The 19,832-nt window shown below is 55.0% G+C and overlaps 1 protein-coding gene across 1 annotated transcript; it reads left to right on the plus strand.

Annotated features, from left to right (window-relative positions):
- Positions 1–264: 264 nt before the first annotated feature.
- CARM1 (coactivator-associated arginine methyltransferase 1) lies at positions 265–19,571 on the plus strand. Its single transcript, XM_012641240.1, has 16 exons — positions 265–319; positions 3,786–3,911; positions 5,642–5,748; positions 6,703–6,807; positions 9,161–9,271; positions 10,113–10,290; positions 12,165–12,255; positions 12,475–12,556; positions 16,445–16,530; positions 16,697–16,786; positions 17,237–17,374; positions 17,452–17,541; positions 17,649–17,761; positions 17,903–17,980; positions 18,209–18,277; positions 18,458–19,571. Exons 1-16 carry the CDS (start codon positions 265–267, stop codon positions 18,595–18,597), a joined length of 1,659 nt encoding a protein of 552 aa, XP_012496694.1. The 3' UTR covers positions 18,598–19,571.
- The last annotated feature ends 261 nt before the right edge of the window (positions 19,572–19,832 follow it).

A 19,832-nucleotide genomic window follows, 5' to 3' on the forward strand; every position in this document is an offset into this window, starting at 1 on the left:
TCGGAAGCTCTGACATCTCCTGGATGAAGATTTTTAAAAGGCATGGAGGAACACAGTCCTGCTTGTTGTTTGTTTTTCTTTTTCTTTTCTATTTTTTTTTTTTTTTCAGTTTGGTTTGTCAAATATTTCCCAGGTGTCTCCTATGTGCCAGGGACTGGCTTGGGGGCATAGCTGTGACTGTCAGAAAACACCGGCTCCTGTGACTATGCAGACCAGCTCGCCCTTAGCCCCGGCTGCCCTGGCCCAAGCCCCACCCCCCGCTGCATGCAGCCAGGCTTCCCTTTGGCCACAGGTCCCGTGGTCGCCTGCCCGGCGCCAGGTTGGAGAGGGGCGCCTGAGGCAATGGGTTGGGTTGCCAGGCTGCTTGGTAAACAGGCCCTCCCTGGGTCTACTTGCTAACGCCAGACACGGCTAACAGGTCTCCTTTATCTCCTGGCCCAGGAGGGATGTGGGCCTGGGCACTGTGCCAAGGCTTGTGTCCTTTCCTGGATATGGGGGCACCATGTCTTGAGTCCCCTGAGGGTGCAGCATGGCTGTGAACCTGATATGGTAGCCTGCCAGTCCCCTCCTGCTCCTGGGGTCAGGAGGTTCCTCCAGGCCCTGGCCCCTCAGGAGGGCCACACCTGGCTCCTGGCATGGGAGGGAGTCTGGCTGCACCCCAGGGTGTGGCTGGGGACCTGCCCCCCAAGGGCCTGGCCCAGTGAATATCCGGACTCGTTAACTGGGAACGTTTTACTTTTTCTATTGAGGTAAAATTCACATATAAATGGAGTCATACATCATGTGGCCTTTTGTGTCTGGCTTTTGTCCCTGAGCACGGTGTTTCTGAGATTCATGCACGTCATAGCATGTATCAGCGCTTCATCACTTTTTAAGGCTGAATAATATTTTCATTTTCTAGACATACCATATCTTGTTATTCATTTGTTAGTTGATGACATCATTTGGGTTGTGTTTTTACCCTTTGGCTATTATGAATATGTACTGCTATGAATATTTGCACATAAGTATTGGTTTGAGTCTCTGCTTTTTTACTTAATTTGTTTTTTAGAGACAGGGTCCCGCTCTGTCACTCAGGTTAGAGTGCAGTGGCGAGATCATAGCTCACAGCAACCTCGAACTCCCAGGCTCAAATGATCCTCCTGTCTCAGCCACATGAGTAGCTGGGACTACAGGTGTGCACCACCACGCCCAGTTAATGTTGTGTGTGTGTGTGGAGACGGGGTCTCCCTATGTTGCCCAGGATGGTGTGAAACTCCTGGGCTCAAGTGATCCTTCTGCCTTGGCATCCCAAAGTGCTGGGATTACAGGCGTGAGCTGCCAACGCCCAGCCCCAGTTTATTTTTTTCTTCTGTTGCTCATCCTCATGTCATACTTAGCAATCCATTGCCAAATCTAAGGTCACAAAGATTTACCTCTATGATTTTTTCCTAAGAGTTTTATAGTTTTACCTCTTATATTTAAGTCATTGATCCATTTTGAGTGTTCATCTATATATGGCGTGAGGTAGGGGTCCACCTTCATTCTTTTCCATGTGGCTGTCCTGCTGTCCCAGCAGCATTCCTTGAAGAGACTATTCTTTCCTTGTGGAATGTTCTTGGCCCCCTTGTGGGAAAGCAATTGACCATAAATGTAAGGGTTTATTTCTGGACTCTAATTCTGTTCCATTGATCCACATTCTGTTCTTTTGCCAGCACCACTACACTGTTTTCATTCCCGTGCTTTTGTAGTAAATTCTGAAACTGAGATGGGTGAATCCTCTAGGCTTTGTTCTTTTTCAAGATCATGTTGGCTATTCCGGGTGATTGGGAACGTTTTTGCCACATTTGCGCTCATGCTTCTCTCTGTAGTTGATTTTGTTGTTCTTCATTTGATGAGAACATTCAAAAGCAAGTGGCAGACATCATAAGAATTCACTCTAAATGTTGCTGCGTGTATGTTCTAAGAGCAAAGGCACTCTTCTACAAAACCACAATGCCATCGTCACATCCCAGTCATTTAAAGTTGTTGCATAAACACTCTGGACTCATATTTCCCCAGGCTGGAGTGCAGTGGCGCCATCGTAGCTCACTGTAGCCTCGAACTCCTGGGTTCAAGGGATCCTCCTGCCTTAGCCTCCCGAGTCGCTGGGACTATAGGCATGTGCCACAACACTAATTTTTCTAATTTTTTTAGAGAAGGGGTCTCACTCTTGCTCAGGTTGGTCTCGAACTCCTGGCCTCAAGTGAGCCTCCTGCCTCAGCCTCCCGAGTCGCTGGGATTAGGCATACGCCACTGCACCCAGCCTTCATAGCTTTTTAAAAATGTTTTTCGGCCGGGCGTGGGGGCTCACGCCTGTAATCCCAGCAGTCTGGGAGGCCGAGGCGGGAGGATCGCTTGAGCTCAGGAGTTCGAAACCAGCCTGAGCAAGAGCGAGAATCCGTCTCTATTAAAAATAGAAAGAAATTAGCTGGACAACTAAAAATATATATATAAAAAAATTAGCCCAGCATGGTGGCGCATGCCTGTAGTCCAAGCTACTTGGGAGGCTGAGGCAGAAGAATTGCTTAAGCCCAGGAGTTTGAGGTTGCTGTGAGCTAGGCTGATGCCACGGCACTCTAGCCCGGGCAACAGAGTGAGATCTGTCTCAAAAAAGAAAAAAAACGTTTTTCACTGGGCTCCAGCTCAGGGTCACACTTTGCATTTGATGGCTACTTCCCTTTCGTCTCTTGCTTTCTGGAATAGTTCCCAGCAGCGTTTGTCTTTTCTGACTTTGGCTGTTTTGAGGAGAGTGGGCTGGTTGCCTTGTAGACTGCTCCATGATCTACCATTGTCTGTTTCTGTCCCCTTATGGTGAGGCTAGGGTAGGCGTCTTTGCCTAGAAACCACACATACTCCGTGTCCGTCCTGCTGCAGCTCGGCAGGGGCTCAGCACCGCGTCAGGCGGTTCTGTTCCTGGTGACGCTCAGTTTCATCATTTGGCCGAGGCGGCAGGGAGTGCCGCATGCTCGTGCAATGAATGCCGAGTGACAGTCACCGTGAGAGCTTGGGATGCCATGCTTCCCGTACGCCGGTCCCGTGATGTGTCATGACTTGTTAGACTCCTGCCCCCACCGAGGGCCCCTTCTGATACCGAGAAACCCGTGGCTCCGAGAGGCTGTGTGACCTGCCTGTGCCACACCCTGAGCAGAAGGCGCAGGTGGGGCGTGAGCCCGGGCATGCTGGCTCCAGTGGCCACACTCGAAGTCACTACACCACACAGACCCAAGCAGGAAAGGGCTCAGCCAAAGGGAGCAGAGGTGACTTAGGCTCTGAAGCCTGTGAAGGCCAGTGACACCCCCCATGTGACATAGCAGGACCTGTGAATGGTGCCCGACTCCCTCAGTTGGTCCTGAGACTGGCTGCCGGCTTCCAGTGACCCTCTTGTCCCTGCTATAAGTGCCCTTTCCTCGCCTGTGTAGCACTGCGCAGTGGCCCTGTCTGCCCACCTCAGCCTGCATAGGGCCAGGACGCCTTCACCGTGTCCCCGTCTCAGCCCTGCTCACCCTGTGGACATCGTCCTGCCCCACTGGCTACTGAGCTCCTTGGGGACACAGGCTGTGTCCCTGCTGCCTGATGGGCCACCCCCTCGTCCTCAGTATGGGCCGGGAAGGCAGGGCACCCAGAGGCACTTCCAGGACGGTTTCGTGGCACCGAGGAAGAATCTGGGGGTGCCGAGAGGAGGGAGGGAGGGTGGCGGGGACACGGGCTCAAAGGAAGGCGGCTGGTGGGAGCCACCACTCACGTCAGCCTCTCTTCTCTCGCAGACGAAGATGTGTGCGTGTTCAAGTGCTCGGTGTCCCGAGAGACGGAGTGCAGCCGCGTGGGCAAGCAGTCCTTCATCATCACCCTGGGCTGCAACAGCGTCCTCATCCAGTTCGCCACCCCCAACGGTACGTGGCCGCCCGCGGTCCCGGTGACAAGCAGCCTGAGCACCCCAGCCACAGTGGGCGGGGTTCGTGGGGCCTGGCCAGATGGTGGCCCATACACCCCGGCGAATGCTCCGCTGCCATCAGCAATCATGTTCCCGTGTGCACATGTGTCCAGAGTCCATTCCCGCTGCCTGGAACAAACGCTGTGCCCTAATCTGCCCTCGCTCACTCCTTCGGGTCCTTCAGGGCTTGGCCCTTATGTCTCCTTCTCGGAGACACCTGTACTGACCACCTGGGCCCAGCCTTCCCAATAGCGGCCAATGCCTGGCCGGCTGTGACTGGATCACAGGAATGGGACAAGCAGGTCCCAGGGGCAGGCAGAGCTTGTCCTGGGCTCCGAGAGAAGCTGCTGGGGGTCCTAAGCACACCTGTGTGGGGACATAGGTGGACACACAAGATCCCCAAGGAGGGCTTGGGGGACTCAGAGGAGCGCAGCTTGGGGCTTGGGGCCGGGGAGGCAGTGGAGGCGGTGGGTGATGCCCTCCGCTGGAGACCGTTTGAAGGTCCCACCCCGGGGCGTGGTCACCAGACTGCTGAATTGGCCCCTACCTCCTGCCAGAGCATTTACCCTCCACAACCCATTTCTTTCTTTACGTACATAAATAATCCCAGTTCACTGTTCAGAAAAAGAAGTTAAGAACGCCACCACCAGGGACAGCCTTGAGTGTGGTATTATAAATCCCAGTAGTTTTTTCCTACTCTGTGACTATTTATATTTTAATATTTTTTCTTTCCATTCTATGAGTTTTTTAAAATTGCACTCACATCTACATAACCCGAAGTTGACCATTTTAACCCTTTCTGAGTGGGCAGTTCAGTGGTAGTGAGTACATTCACGTTGTTGTGTAACCATCACCACCATCTGCTTCCAGAACTTTCTCATCATCCTAAACTGTATTTAAATTTTTAAATTTTTTGTAGCGAGGGGTCTCACTGTGTTGCTCAGGCTGGTTGCAAACTCCTGGGAGCAAGTGATTCTCCTGCCTCAGCCTCCCCAGAGGCTGGGACTGCAGGCTCGAGCCACCACACCCGACTATTTTACTTATTTAAAGAGATTGTCTTATAATTACTGTTGTGCTGTTTTTTCTTTTTACTCAATGTGATTTAGCAGCCATAATTTTGTGTTAATAAATGTAGCTCATTTTAAAGGCATGCGTAACCGCGGCTTCCTGGGGCAGGGTGGTGCTCAGTTCCCCACTGTGCTCCTCTGTGTCCACGGGCTTCATCCTGTCCCCTCTTAGTGGACATTGAGAGGTCCACTGCCGTGCACACATGCTGCCCTGAGCTGCTGGGTGGGCATGGGCTTATTTGCCAGTTTTGACACCCGGGCCAGGGGGCGTGTGCTCGGGAAGGCCTTGCCCAGCTGCCCTTTGGCCAGGAAACCCCAGACCTGCTCCCATCAGACAGCGCAATGTGCGCGGTCACCTGCCACTACCTTGTGATAGTCACCAGGGGGCAGGCATGGCTGCCCTTGTTGTCTTTGAAATGTGAACACTGCATTGTTTTCTGGGAAAAAACATCACCAGCCACACACGTTCAAGGCAGAAAAGGCAGGGCGTGCAGCCCGACAGAAGGACAGTCACAGTTGTCCAGAACTCGCCCTCCCCAATGGCCACGTGCACTGGCCTCCTGGGGCAGGTAGCTGAACAACCCCCCCCGCCCCCCGCCGTGACCTGGCTTCCCTGTTCCAGATTTTTGTTCCTTCTACAACATCCTGAAAACCTGCCGGGGCCACACCCTGGAGCGGTCCGTGTTCAGCGAACGGACGGAGGAGTCCTCCGCGGTGCAGTACTTCCAGGTGGGTTGTGCCCACCCTCGGCCCAGCCGCGGCCCCCGGCAGCCCCCTTCCCACCCACCCGCAGGAGGCCGTGCAGCACAGGGCAGGCCCACCTGGGTTCCCGTCCTGGCTCTGCCCCCTACTAGCCGCGTAGCCTTGGGCAGGTTTCCTCCACTTGCTGGGCCTCAGTTTCCTCATCTGTGAAGCGGAGATGCAGGTGCCTGCTTAACAGGGTTGCTGGAAGGAGCTGAGCGCGGGCAAAGCTCAGGGCCACAGGCGTTTTGAATGACGGTAGAGCAGTTACAATGTCCTGAACAGTCCCCGCATGCCAGGCCCTGGTCTGAGCTCTCTGGCTTGCACAGAAGCGCTCGGACCCTCCCAACAACTCTAGGAGGTAAGTACTATTATTGTCCCCATTTTACAGATGAGAAAACTGAGGCTCAGAGAGGTTAAGTGACTTGCTCCAAGTCACACAGCTATTATGCAACAGAGCCAAGATGGGAAGCCAGGTCTGCCTGATGTCAAAGCCTGTGCCCCTGTCCAGGTGCCACGCTGCCTTCTGGTCGCCCGTTGTCTTACAGAGAGACCCCGCACCTCATCTGCCTGGCGCTCTGAGTTCTAGGGTTCTGTTCGATCTGCTCCTCTGCTTCTTTGGGGCCCCCAAGATGGGGCAGGTGGCCCCATGCAGGAACTCCGCCTGTGGCAAATCTTGAGTTCCCGTGGGCGGCTTCCAGGTCCAGGCAGCATCCAGCTGTGTCCTTCGGCCGCGGTGACAGTGGTGGTGTCCCCACTGGGGGCTGCCTTCTGGCTTCCTGCTCCCTCTCCCGGAGGTGTCAGCGGGGCCCAGTCAGAGGGCGCGCGGCCTCCCGAGGGAGGTTTGTGCCAGAGGTGGCCCTGCTCTGTCACAGAGCTGGCCTGGGCCTCGGCCGTCTGTCATGCCACGTGCCCTGTGCCATTGGTGTGTCTCTGTTCCAGTTTTATGGCTACCTGTCCCAGCAGCAGAACATGATGCAGGACTACGTGCGAACGGGCACCTACCAGCGCGCCATCCTGCAGAACCACACCGACTTCAAGGACAAGGTGAGTGGGTGCAGGAGTAGGGGCCCGAGGCCACTAGAGGTCCCCTGGAGAGCCTGAGGGACCAGCTCCACGCCTCCCTCCTTGCTTCTGTAGCCTCTATATTTTTTTTAAGAGACAAGGTCTCGCTCTGTCGCCCAGGCTAGAGTGCAGTGGCGCAGTCATAGATCACTGTAGCGCTGAACTCCTGGGCTCAAGCCATCCTTCTGCGTCAGCCTCCTGAGCAGCTGGGACTACAGGTGCAGCCACCACGCCCGACTAAATTTTTTCATTTTCTGTAGAGACAAGGTCTGGCTGTGTTGCCCAGTCTGGTCTTGAACTTCTGGCCTCAGCTGCTCCTCCCTCCTCAGCCTCTTCAGTAGCTGGGACTACAGGCGGGCGCCACCATGCCCAACTATCTATTTTATTTTTCATTGCTCTTTGATTTTATCTTTAATTTGTTCAGATTGCAAAAGTAAAAGCTCCTTAACGTTTAGATTCAACACGGCACATGCAACACAGGCACGAGAGGCCTGTCCCTGCCTTCTAATGCAGCCGCTGTCCGGCATAAGGTCTTTCTCCAGGTTTTCCCCGTGCAGACATGAGCAGCAATTTTAGAAGTTTATCGCTGAGTCCTTTTATTTAAAAAATGGAATTGGATTGCATTTCACATACTTTTCTGGAAAACACTTTTTTATCCCCGTAATGACATATCTTAGGACATACTATTTTTTTCCTCCCCAGCCTTAATGAGGTATGATTAACAAATAAAAATTGGCCGTGTTTAAGGTGGACGGCGGCGACGCTTGGATGTGTGTGCACGTTTGTGAGACGGGTACCGCAATTGAGGTCACATCCGTCACACAGCTACTTCTTCTGCGTGCGGTGAAAACACTGACGATCTCATCTCTTAGCAAATTTCGAGTATAGTCGAGCACTGCGTGACAACAGTTTGGTCAACGATGGACCGCGTATAGGACAGTGGTCCCGGAAGCTCGTGATACCGTATTTTTACTGTCCCTTTTCTATGTTTAGATATGTTCGGATACACACATATTTCCCGTTGTATTTCAGTCGCCTACAGCATTCAGTACGGTAATTTGCCGTACAGGTTGCAGCCTGGAAGCCACAGGGCCGTGGCACACAGCCTGGGCGTGCCGTAGGTTTGTGTGAGGGCACCACGACGATGGCACAGCGATGGAGTCACCTAACGGTGCATGTCTCAGCACCTAGCCCCATTGTTAAGTGACGCACGACTGTACACAGGACAGTAGTATTCACTCTATTCGCCAAGCTGGACATCAGGTCCCCAGAACATCTTGGGACATGCTCTTAAGTCATGTGCATATACTGGAATGTACCAGTCACTTCCCTGCCTCCTTTGAAAAGCTTTTTAATATTGCCAAATAATGGACAGTCCTAATTACAGGGAGGCAGAGGGAACAGTACACAAGTAGGAACTGATTTCCTTCTTATCCCGTTGCTCAGAGGTTTCCCTTTTGAACTCAGTGGGAGCTTGTGTTTTCCTTCGATATATCTTGGGGGCTCGCCACGTGGGTCCGTGTGGATCTGCCTCGTCCAGCGCCCGGGTCATGGCCCTCCGCATTGCTGGGCCTCCGGGCTCCAGGAAGGGGTTGTCCTGACACGTCAGCTGTCTGCTCTGGCCAGGCCAACCCCAGCTTCCTCCTGGCCACTGGCTCGAACATGCTGGAGCAGCGCTTGGGGCCTGGATGGGCCGTGCTGCTTTGGCAAGGTCCCTTTTTGCTCCCCCAGAACGGAGATCCGTTTCTTGGTTCATCCAGAGCTCTGAGGGGCACCCTAAGGCCCTCCCACCTGACACCAGCTTCCCTACCGGGCATTCACTATCCCAGAGCCATTCTTAGAAAGCTCATGCACATCGCCACCAGAAAACTGCGGCAGCAATCCCACAGATCCAGAACGCGGAGCGTTCTCCCCACCCTGGCCCGATCTCTGCCAAGTCAATGTCACGGGGCAGCACCCCTAGGGGGTGCCCAACCGGTTGAGGGGTTTGGGTGTCCCACCCACCCCAGCCAAGGCACTGCCTGCTTCTCTGGGCAGGAGTCAGCGTGGATGTGGGAAATGCTGCCACCAATGCCCCCCCGGGCCCCTTTCCTCCCCAACAGGGCCACAGACGCTCCAAAAGGACGCCTCTCAGCTGCCGGCCACGTGGGAGCTTGCCCCGGGCTCCTCCTCCCAGAGGACTGGCCCCTGGCTCGGTTGTCTTTAGTTCTCCCTTTATTTTGACCAAGCCGGAGAGTGAAGACAGGCCTGGGTGTGACGCCTGGTGACGCGCACATCCCTCATAATCACTGTCATCTCCTGGTGTCCTGCTCTTCCCCTCCCCCTCCTCCCTCAGATCGTTCTCGATGTTGGCTGTGGCTCCGGGATCCTGTCATTTTTCGCCGCCCAAGCTGGAGCAAGGAAGATCTATGCGGTGGAGGCCAGCACCATGGCCCAGCACGCCGAGGTCAGTGTCCCGCTGGTGGCCACCCAGCGTCACCCCCTCCCTCAGCACTGTGGCCACCTGGCCTGGGGAAGCCACCAGGAGACCCAACCCCTGGCCCGGGAGCCTGAGGACGTCACTTCTGTGCTTTGCTCTCTCCCTTGTCCCAACCGATTGGTCAGGGGAGGCAGGGGGCCCGAGGGCCCTGAGTCCTCTCCATGACTGACTGGTCACTCTTGGGGTCAGGGCAGTTGTCATTTTCCGTTTTTCTGTTTTTGGCCCTGAAACTAATTTGCAAGGTTCAAAATGTAAAAGCTGCAAACGTGCAAACAGGGAAAATGCTCCCCTGCCCGACCTTGGCTCCCCTCAGCCCAGCCCCCCTCATGAGCTATGTCCTCAAAATCCTTCTAGGGCTTTCCTGTGTCTGTGGAAGCGAGCGTCCGTCTCCCCCTGTGGAGGAGGCATGCCGCCGTCCTGCTCCCTGCTCTGCCCCTGTCCCTTGTGTGGGCCTGTCTGTAGGACAGATCCTAGCCTTGGGATCACTGGCTTGGGGTGCGTCTTTTGTGGCTTTGGTGGCTGTTGCAGAGTCTGCTTGTCCTCTCTCCGTGGCCATCAGTAGCTGTCCTTGCAGGGTGGGGGACCTGGGATGCCACCATGGGGCAGCCCCGAGACAGGGCTGGGCCGCAGTGAGCTCTCAACGAGCTGTGGCTGATCCTGGCTTTGGTTGGGACGCCTGTGAAGGAGGCAGAGAGGCACTTGGTGGCATGTGGGGACAAGGCCCTCCCTTGAGAGGAGGGTCTGGGGAGGGCCCCGTGGCAGGTAGGCTCTGGGAGCGTGCAAACCCTAACGGTCCGCCTGCCCACAGGTCTTGGTGAAGAGTAACAACCTGACCGACCGCATCGTGGTCATCCCCGGCAAGGTGGAGGAGGTCTCACTCCCCGAGCAGGTGGACATCATCATCTCGGAGCCCATGGGCTACATGCTCTTCAACGAGCGCATGCTTGAGAGCTACCTCCACGCCAAGAAGTACCTGAAGCCCAGCGGTGAGTGTCCCTGCTGGCATGCGGTGCCAGCAGGGCCGGCAGGGTGGCAACCTTCTCAGACGGCAGGCTGGGGCAGCTGCCAGGTAGGGGCATCAGCCGAGAGGCCAGTGCTGCACCACCAGGCAGGGCAGCCAGGGTCCTTTGGCCAAGCCCCCAGGCTGCTACTTAGTTGAGCTTTTGGTGGCTCAGTTCCCTGCTTGCCCGTGTCAGTGATCTGGGGTATGGAGGTTCTGGGCCTTTCTTCCGTCCCTACCCCTGTCCCACTCCAGCTGGCTGTGGCTTCAGGAACCCTGGGCCCCAAACAAGGCCAGACATCAGGTGCCCACCCACCCAGACAGAATGCGGAGGGGTCCCCCTCAGGCCCCCAGGGAGCCCCTGGGCAACATCCTTGTGTCCTGGTTCAATAGGACAGCTTCTGGCTGGGCCTGGGGATTGGGACAGATTCCGAGATCCCTGACAGGCCCTGCTCTCCTCAGAGTCCGGGAGGTGGGGCGGGTGTACGTGTGGAGGTGTATGGGGTGTGGGTGCACGTGCGAGTGCCGGGAGGCAGCTGTCTGGCGAGCCCGTCTGTCACCTCCTGTCCATGCCTCTGGGTACAAGCCTGTGAGTCACTGGGCAACTGTGTACATCTGCCTGTCTGTCACCGTGGGTCTCTGCTTGGTTCTGGGTACGTGTCTGTGTCTGAGTGTTCCCGTACGGGCATGGAGCTGGGGCACAGGAGTCCCGGCCAGGGTAGCAGCTGTGGGGCAGAGCGTGGGAAGCAGCAGGCTGGCGGGGCCCCAGCAGGCAGTAGTTCACTTGGTCTGTAGGAAAGTTCTCACTTGGGTCCTCTCACCATCCCTGGATCTAGGCCTCAGAGACCTGCCTCGGGCTCTGCTTCTGGAGGTGGGAGGTGGCTACCCCTTCCCACAGCTGTGTCCTGTGTCCTGGGTGTGAATGTGGGAGGTGGGGCTTCTGTCCAGCTCTGGAAGCTCTTTTGGGGATCAAAGGGAGCCCTTCCCCCAGCCATACGCCTCTGGGCCTACAGGAGCCAGAGGTGCTTTGGGCTGGGGACACTTTCCCATGGTACCCCCAGGTCCTCCGGAGCATGTGGCCCAGCACGTGGCCTCCAAGTCTGAGCTGAGTGTCTCCGCCTGCCCCCACAGACATGCAGCCCAGCATTTCTAGCCTCTGCTACAGGCTGGAGGGGGCAAGGAGGAGACAGAGTCCTGCTGGCACTTCAGACCCTCCCTTCCCCAGCTTGGAAGGGTTGGGGAAGGCCCACATCTGGTGGCCAGGTGTTCCCCAAGGGCAGGCGGGGCCTTGAAACCCTGACTCATCTCTGCTCGTTGAGTCACAGATGTTGGACCCTGTTCCTCCTCCTCTTTCAGGCCATGCGCCCAGACCAGGGTGGCCAAGCGGCCCACCCTGCTGGCCTGGTGTCTACCAGAGCCAGGGCAGTGCTGGTGCTGGGGATTCGGTTTCCCCCACCCAGCCTGTCACCTCAACTGAGGCCCGGTCTACCCCTCCCCGCAATCCGGAGCAACTTTGCTTTCCCCGGCTGCGTGTGCACGGACGACAGCACCTGAGAGGCACCACTTGCTTAGCTGTGAGGCCCTGGCAGGTCCCTTTCTGCGTCGCAGGCCTAGTAACGGGACATAAAGATAAGCCCACTCACCTCCCCAGGGCTCGATCAGATTTACTGAGGTGGCACAGGTTGAGTGGGCATCAGGGCAGATGTGGCACTCAGCAGCCCTGTGTCACATGGTTGCATAAACGAACGAATGAGAGTCTGGGAAAGCCCAAGGCCAGGGGTCTTGGGGCCCTCTGGAAGCTCTGCCAGGCCCTGCAGGATGCGCCACCTGACGCCAGCACCCCCCTGCCCCCACTCCCAGGAAACATGTTCCCTACCATTGGCGATGTCCACCTCGCACCCTTCACGGATGAACAGCTCTACATGGAGCAGTTCACCAAAGCCAACTTCTGGTGAGTGTGCCCTGGTGTCCTGCCTGGGCCCCATGGCCTGCCTTCTTAGGGACTGTCCCTAGCCACCCAGGGAGCCTCAACTCCTCTTGTTCTCCTCCTCCTTGGTAGGACCTAAAAGACTTGGGCTGCACGAGGGCCAGCTGGGAGAGAAGGCAGGGCTACCCCGCCTGCCTCTCCTGCCGCTGGTGACCTTGCCGTCGGGGTGGGGGCTTCCCGCAGGTACCAGCCATCCTTCCACGGAGTGGACCTGTCGGCCCTCCGAGGTGCCGCAGTGGACGAGTATTTCCGGCAGCCTGTAGTGGTGAGTTGGACACCCAGGACACTGTCACAGTTCTCAGTGGACGTGGCTCTCCTGTGTGTGATGGGAGGGGGTGTGGCCTTCATCCTCAGGCTTTGTCTGAGCTGGGTATGCGGCCTTGGGGCAGCCACTGCCCCGCTCAGCCCTCGCTTCTGCCCTGCACAGAGCTCTCTCACAGAGATGTTGGGACTAGAGTGGCAATACATGTAGAGCACTTGGCACATAGCAAGCAGACGGTATGTGCCAGCTGTTAGTAGATGAATTGATCCTTGGTGAACCATGTAGCTCCATAATCAAAAATCAAGGGTGTAAAAGAGAAACGCCTCCCTACCTCTGATCCCACCTGCACAGCTTCCCTTCCTGTAGGCAAGCGGCATTTCTTATCTTTCCAGAGGTTTGACACTTAAATGTACATATTGAAATATATGTATTTTTTTAACTGTTTTTCCTCACAAAATATAGCATAATCAACATGCTGTTCTGTCTTAATTTCTCTGTGGTCATGCAGCGTATGATTTCATTCCTTTGAAATTTGCTGAGATTTGCTTTAAGTTCAGTATGTGGTCTCTTTTGGTTAATGTTCTATGTGCACTTGAAAAAAATACATACTAATCACTTGCAGAGTGCAGTAATTAGGTCACATGTGTTAATCACATTGGTCACAGTTTCTCTACTTTTTTATCTGTTTTTCCTATCTATTACTGATCATAGACTTGTTGATTTTTCCATTTCATTATGATAACTTTTGCTTTATATATTTTGACATCGAGTTGTTAAGGACATACAGATTTAGGTTTATTATCTCTTCTGTTGGATTGATTCTTTTGTATTATAAAGTATCTCTTTTTGTCTCCAGTAGTACTTCTTGTCTTAAACTCTGTTTTCTTATAGTAATTCAGCTTCACTGGCATTCTTTTGCTTAATCTTTATACAGTCTATCTTTTTCTGTCCTCCTACTTTTAACTTGTTTGTGCCTTATTACTTAAGAGTTGTTTTTTGTAAGCAGCATATAATTGTGTTTGTTTTTTTAACAAGATTGAACTTTTTGTTTTTTAATTAGAACATTTAGACCATTTATATTTAATGTAATTACTGATCTGTATGGGTATAAATCTATCTAATCTTACTATTTTTCTACTTATCCTGTTTTTTCTTTATGTTTTTCTTGCCTTCCTGTTTAAAAATAATTTGTTTTATTATTCTATAAGAGCCCACCCATGTTTTTCACTAGTTTTGGGAGACTCTTGGACAGTATCTCTTTAAACACTATCTTTGCTCCATCCTATTTCTCCTTCTGGAATGCCGATTACATGTACAGTGGACCTTTTCACCATGTCTCAGATAATTCTTTTTTTTTTTTCTTAAGACATTGCAGTAAATGTATCATGTGATTCTTACACACTTTTCTGTCTTTTCCATCCATTTTTCTCTCATTACTTCCTTCATAATTTTTACTGCTCCATCATCCAATTGCAGTTCTATCTCGTGTCTAGTTTGTTTTCCTGACTCTTAATTTCAGTTACTGTAATTTTTCCAGTCTAGTTATACCAGTTCTCTATGAAATTCTCCATTTTTTTTATATCTTTTTTTTTCTTTAAATATTAGTTATAACTATCTGATCACTTTCAGTATCTGGAAGAGTGGTGGATGTGTTTCTCTTGGTTTCTAGTCTTGGTTTTGGGTCCTGGTCCTTTGGTCTTGTCTCTTAGTGTCCCTGACCATTGAAAGCCAAAATGACAAACTATAGAGGGTCTGGATGATGTTTTTCCTTCCAAGGATTTGTTTTTCCCAGGCAGTTAGCCATATGGACAGATCACCTTGGTCCTGTTAGGCATCTGAGATATTTTGAGGCTGCTTTTCAGACTCTATTTCGCTGGCCTACTTCCTGGCTTTTCTGTAGGGCAGCAGTTCTCAAACATTTTGGTCCCGGGACCCCTTTACAGTCTTAAATATTGAGGATCCTAAAGAGCTTTTCTTTACATGTATCTATTAATACGGTGTCAATACCTCTTGGTATTACAGACTAAAGCCAAGAAACTTAAAAATCAACTCATTTAAAAAAATAATAAACCTATTACATATTAACATAAGTAGCAATTTTTTATTTAAAAAATATTTCCCAGAAAAATTTTTTAATGAGAATATGACTTTTTATTTTTTTTTCTTTCTTAAGACAGGGTCTTGCTCTGTCTCCAGGGCTAGAGCGCGGTAGTGTCATCGTAGCTCACTGCAGCCTTAAACTCCTGGGTTGAAGCGATCCTCCTGCCTCAGCCTCCTGGGTAGCTGGGACTACAGGCACCTATCACCACACCTGGCTAATTTTTCTATTTTTAGCAGAGATGTGGTCTTGCTCAGGCTGGTCTTGAACTGCTGGCCTCAAGTGATCCTCCCACCTTGGCCTCCCAGAGTGCTAGGATTACAGGCCTGGGCCACCATGCAGGCCTGAGTAGTGGCATTATTAATGTGCACATATCTTTAATATCTGGCTTGATAGAAGATGGCCAGATTCTGCATCTTCAAACATCTTGGTATTATTATGAAAACAGGTTTGACCTTCAGGGCGAGGGGACCACAGTTTAGAACCGCTGCTTTAGGACACTGCCTTCAGTGTCTTAATGCAAGCCTGGTGGTTCGTGGGGCCCTCCTCCTAGCCTCTCCAGCACCAATATGCTGCCTGTTCCTCTCCTCGGTTTTCACGTCTCTTAGAAGCTTCTTTCTGCTTGGTTTTTTGGCTTCCAGCCCCCCACCCCCACACAGCCCAGGAATCGGCCACCGCTGGAAGCGCAGTTGCGTACACACCATCCACCTCACTTTTCTGCTTTTCCCTCTGCTTTAGCATCATGGTCCCTTGAGCCCTGAGCTCCCATTTGCTTTCCCCACCCAAGGAGGCCCCTGAAAGGCCAAGGGCTGTTTTCTGCCCTCCCTAAGGGGAAAGGGCAGAGGCCAAAAGGGCTCCCCCCTTGGCGCATGTCCCCTTCTCTCCAAGATCTCGGCTCCCAAAGTGCTGGCTGCTCTAGTTCCTCCCCAGTGCTTCCAACAACTGGTTTATTTTTTTTTCCTTTGTATTTGATTCAGCTCACATAGTTCATGGCAGGCAGCACCCAGTTTTGGTTTTTGTTTTTTTAAAGAGATGGTGTCTTGCTGGGCATGGTAGCTCCCACCTGTAATCCCAGCTACTCGGGAGGCTGAGGTGGGAGGATCACCTGAGCCCAGGAGTAGTTGGAGGCTGTCCAGCCTGGTGACAGAGCAAGTTCTCCATTTCTTAAAAAAAAAACCAAAAAAACAAAAAACAGAGAGAGAGAGATGATGAGGTCTCGCTCTGTTGCCCAGGCTGGGTTCGAACTCTTGGCCTCAAGGGATCCTCCTGCCTCAGCCTCTCAAGTAGCTGGGGCTATGGGCGTGTGTCACTGTACTTGGCTAACACCTCGTTCTTTAACTTGCTTTTTTTGTTAGCTTGCTTAGAGGTTTATCTTGGAGATCTTTCCCCATCCTCTTACAAAGAACCTCTTCATTGTTTCTCACATACACACGGTCTTTTACGGGTGGGCCGTCACTGGTTCAACTGGATGGTTTCCAGCATGTGGCTCCTCCAAACAGTCAGAAATTATCCATGTGAGACTTTTCATGTGCGTGTGTGTATCTAGAGATAACCCAAGAGTGTAACTGCCAAGTCTTTGATGCGGATGAACACTTGTCACTTTTTGAGCTGTCACCTGATTGCCCTCCCACCAGGTCACCCTCCCCTGTGCCAGGTCTGAGAAGGGCAAGCTGATTTTAGCCCAACGGCCTAGAGGCCATGGCCAGACCGAGACCCTGGGGAAGGGACAGGGCTCTCCCGTTCCACGCTGGCCCCTGCGCCAGAATCCAGGTCACACCTGTGGTCTCTCTCAGGACACATTTGACATCCGGATCCTGATGGCCAAGTCTGTCAAGTACACAGTGAACTTCTTAGAAGCCAAAGAAGGAGATTTGCACAGGTACCGGCACCCGCGCCCCATCCTGGGCCCAGCTCGGGCCGAAGGTCAAGGCCACCACTGGCTCCCACTGGCATCCTGCCGTCCCAGGGCAGGAGGGCAGGGGCCCCAGGCCTCTGCACTGGGTCCCCCTGTTCTGTCCCAGCAGCCACTGCCCTTTGCCTTCCAGGATAGAAATCCCATTCAAATTCCACATGCTGCATTCAGGGCTGGTCCACGGCCTGGCTTTCTGGTTTGACGTTGCTTTCATCGGCTCCATGTGAGTGCAGCAGAGCGGGCCGCGCTGCTCCCAGGGGCTCCTGCCAGGGGCTGTGACCCGGGCTGGGCTGGGGGTTGGGGGTGTGGGATGTGACTCTTCTCAGCTCCACTCTCCCTTCCAAAAGGGGCTGAGCGCTTGTCTTTGAGCAAGAGACTGTTGTGGGTGGGGCGTGTGTGTCTGCCCTGTTTTGAGTACTGTCCCTCGTGGGCCCTTGTCTTGTCTCTCAGCATGATGTGTCAGGGTGAGGCTGCACAGCCCTAGTGCACACACGTGTGTGCATGTGTGTGTGCCTGGGGCCGCCTGGGAGCCAGCCTGTCTCAGCTCCAAGGCCCCAGGGGGACCCATCACAGCGGGGCGGGCACTTGGGGAGAACTCAAGGTATACAGGGTGGTGGGTGACCCGAGTGGTGGCACTGGCTGAGTCAAGTGCATGCCTGTCCCTGCTTGACAGAATGACCGTGTGGTTGTCGACGGCCCCAACGGAGCCCCTGACCCACTGGTACCAGGTCCGGTGCCTGTTCCAGTCACCACTGTTCGCCAAGGCCGGGGACACGCTCTCAGGGACATGTCTGCTTATTGCCAACAAAAGGTGTGCGCTGTCGCCGGGGGCTGGGGGAGGCCGGTCCACCCGCCCACTGGCTCACGTCACCTCCCTCCTCTCCACAGACAGAGCTATGACATCAGTATTGTGGCCCAGGTAGACCAGACGGGCTCCAAATCCAGCAACCTCCTGGATCTGAAAAACCCCTTCTTCAGGTAGGAGGGGCCCTCAGCCCACTAGGGGGTGCTGCCCCCGGCCCTGCAGCCACCCCCACCCACCGCTGGCCTGCCATCCCCTGCCCACGGGTCTGTCTCTGCCACAGATACACAGGCACGACGCCCTCGCCCCCACCTGGCTCCCACTACACGTCTCCCTCCGAGAACATGTGGAACACGGGCAGCACCTACAACCTCAGCAGCGGCATGGCCGTGGCTGGTAAGTCAGCCCCACCATAGCGCCGGCCCACACAGGGGTGGGCACAGCCAGCAGCCCTTGGTGGCAGGCCTGGCCCCTCCTCTGCCCTGGGGTGTGCCTCTGGCACCCCCACACAGGACACTGACCTCTCCCCCGGTGCAGGGATGCCGACTGCCTACGACCTGAGCAGTGTTATCGCCGGCGGTTCCAGCGTGGGCCACAACAACTTGATTCCTTTAGGTGAGTGGCCCCCCAGGGGGGCGGCGACGGTGGTGCTCAGGGCTGGGAGGGGCCAGCGGCTGGCCAGGTCGGCCTGTGCTTGGTCCCTTCACCTCTTGCTCTTCCTCGGGGCTCTCGGCTGAGGCCCCGGATCCTCTCTGCCTCGCTCTGCTGCCTACGCCCATGGGCCGGGTGGCTGGGGGCGGTGACGCCGTCTCCCTTCCTTCCTTCCTCCCTCTCGCTACGCAGCCAACACGGGGATTGTCAATCACACCCACTCCCGGATGGGCTCCATAATGAGCACGGGGATTGTCCAAGGTAACGGCGGGTGGCAGGGGCGGGTCCCTCGGGGGCCCAAGCTAGCGCGTGTCGCTGTCCGTCTGTCTGGGCGCCAGCCTGCCCTGTTGCCTGCCCTCTCTCTCTCTGTCTCTGACTCTGCCGGGGGCCAGGCGGGCCGGGAACAGCGCTGGCCCCTCAGTGCCAATGCCCACCCCGCAGGGTCCTCCGGCGCCCAGGGCAGCGGCGGCGGCTCGAGCTCGCACTATGCAGTCAACAGCCAGTTCACCATGGGCGGCCCCGCCATCTCCATGGCCTCACCCATGTCCATCCCGACCAACACCATGCACTACGGGAGCTAGGGGCCCCGCCCCGCGGACTGACAGCACCAGGAAACCAAATGACGCCCCCGCCCACCCTGCCCCACCGGGCGGCTTTCCCCCTTGTACTGGAGGAGCCTGAACACCTGGTCACCGCCCTCTTTGCTATGGGAACTTGGACACTTTTTTTACACAGCGTTGCCGCCGCCCCCACCCCACCCCCACATCCCGGCCCTGAGCGCGTGTCGCTGCCATATTTTACACAAGATCATGTCGTGGGAGTCCTCGTCCCCCCTCCTGCCCTCTCCACCCTGCCCTGGGTTTGACATCTGCTGTAACAGGCGTGCCGGGGCCTGCCAGCTGCACCAGGGTGGCAGGGGTGGGGGGGCAGGGGAGCAGCTGCCCTGCGCGTCCCTCGGCACCTGCCCCTGGCCTGGCTCCAGAGGGAAAGCGGCCTGGCCGGGCGGGGCCTCCCCTTCGGCGACCAGGCCTTGGTCACAACGGGCGTGACATGCTGCTTTTTTTAGTTTTATTTTTTTACGAAAAGAACCAGTGTCAATCCACAGACCCTCTGAGAAGCCAGGCCGGCCGGGCCGAGCCAGCAGCCCCTCCCCCCAGACTCAGGGGCTCAGCGGCGAGGGGCGGCCCGCCGAGGCCCCCCCCACCAAAGGGTTCACCTCACACTTGAATGTACGACCCGCCCCACCGTCGGGAAGGCCTCCGTCCTCGGCCCCTGCCTCTTGCTGCTGTCCTGTCCCTGAGCCCCTGCACCCCACACCCAGAGCTAGAACAGGTGGCCGCAGGCCATGGGCCTGGAGGGAAGGTCACCGTCAGCCGCTTGGGGCAGACGCAGACACACCTCAAGGATCTGTCACGGAAGGCGTCCTTCTCCCTCGTAGCTAACGTTAGGCCTGTGCACTTCCCCTCCGTATGCGTAGATTGCTCCTGTCCCTACTACTACGATGGCATTTTGGCCCCTCCCAGACTGGGAAGGGACCTTGCAGGGACCTCTCCCTTTAAAAAAAAAAAAAAAAAAAAAAAAAAAAAACAAAATAAACAGCCGAGGAAATGCGTGTTTCAGCACAGGCAGTTTTCTTCTTCTGCTCCCCCGTTTCTAACACCCCAAACCCAGAGCTGGAGCTCAGGCCAGGCGCGGCCCGCAGCGCGCACCCAGGCACGACGGGCTCGGCCAGGCTGCCCCTCGGCCCTGCCTCCCACAGCGGGCGTCGAGTCACGTCAGGGAAAGCAGGCAGCCCCGCAGGCAGCCGAGGGGCGTG

Source organism: Propithecus coquereli, unplaced genomic scaffold (assembly GCF_000956105.1).
Source record: "Propithecus coquereli isolate 6110/MARCELLA unplaced genomic scaffold, Pcoq_1.0 Scaffold164, whole genome shotgun sequence".
In the NCBI taxonomy this organism is placed as follows: domain Eukaryota; kingdom Metazoa; phylum Chordata; class Mammalia; order Primates; family Indriidae; genus Propithecus; species Propithecus coquereli.

What these genes read in the sequence shown, in the direction of transcription:
- CARM1 (XM_012641240.1), top strand. Translation starts at nt 265, where the DNA reads ATGCAGCCAGGCTTCCCTTTGGCCACAGGTCCCGTGGTCGCCTGCCCG. An exon ending in CCATGGCCCAGCACGCCGAG is followed by an intron (nt 9,272 to 10,112) that starts GTCAGTGTCCCG and finishes GCCTGCCCACAG; the next exon opens with GTCTTGGTGAAGAGTAACAA. An exon ending in GAAGTACCTGAAGCCCAGCG is followed by an intron (nt 10,291 to 12,164) that starts GTGAGTGTCCCT and finishes CCCCACTCCCAG; the next exon opens with GAAACATGTTCCCTACCATT.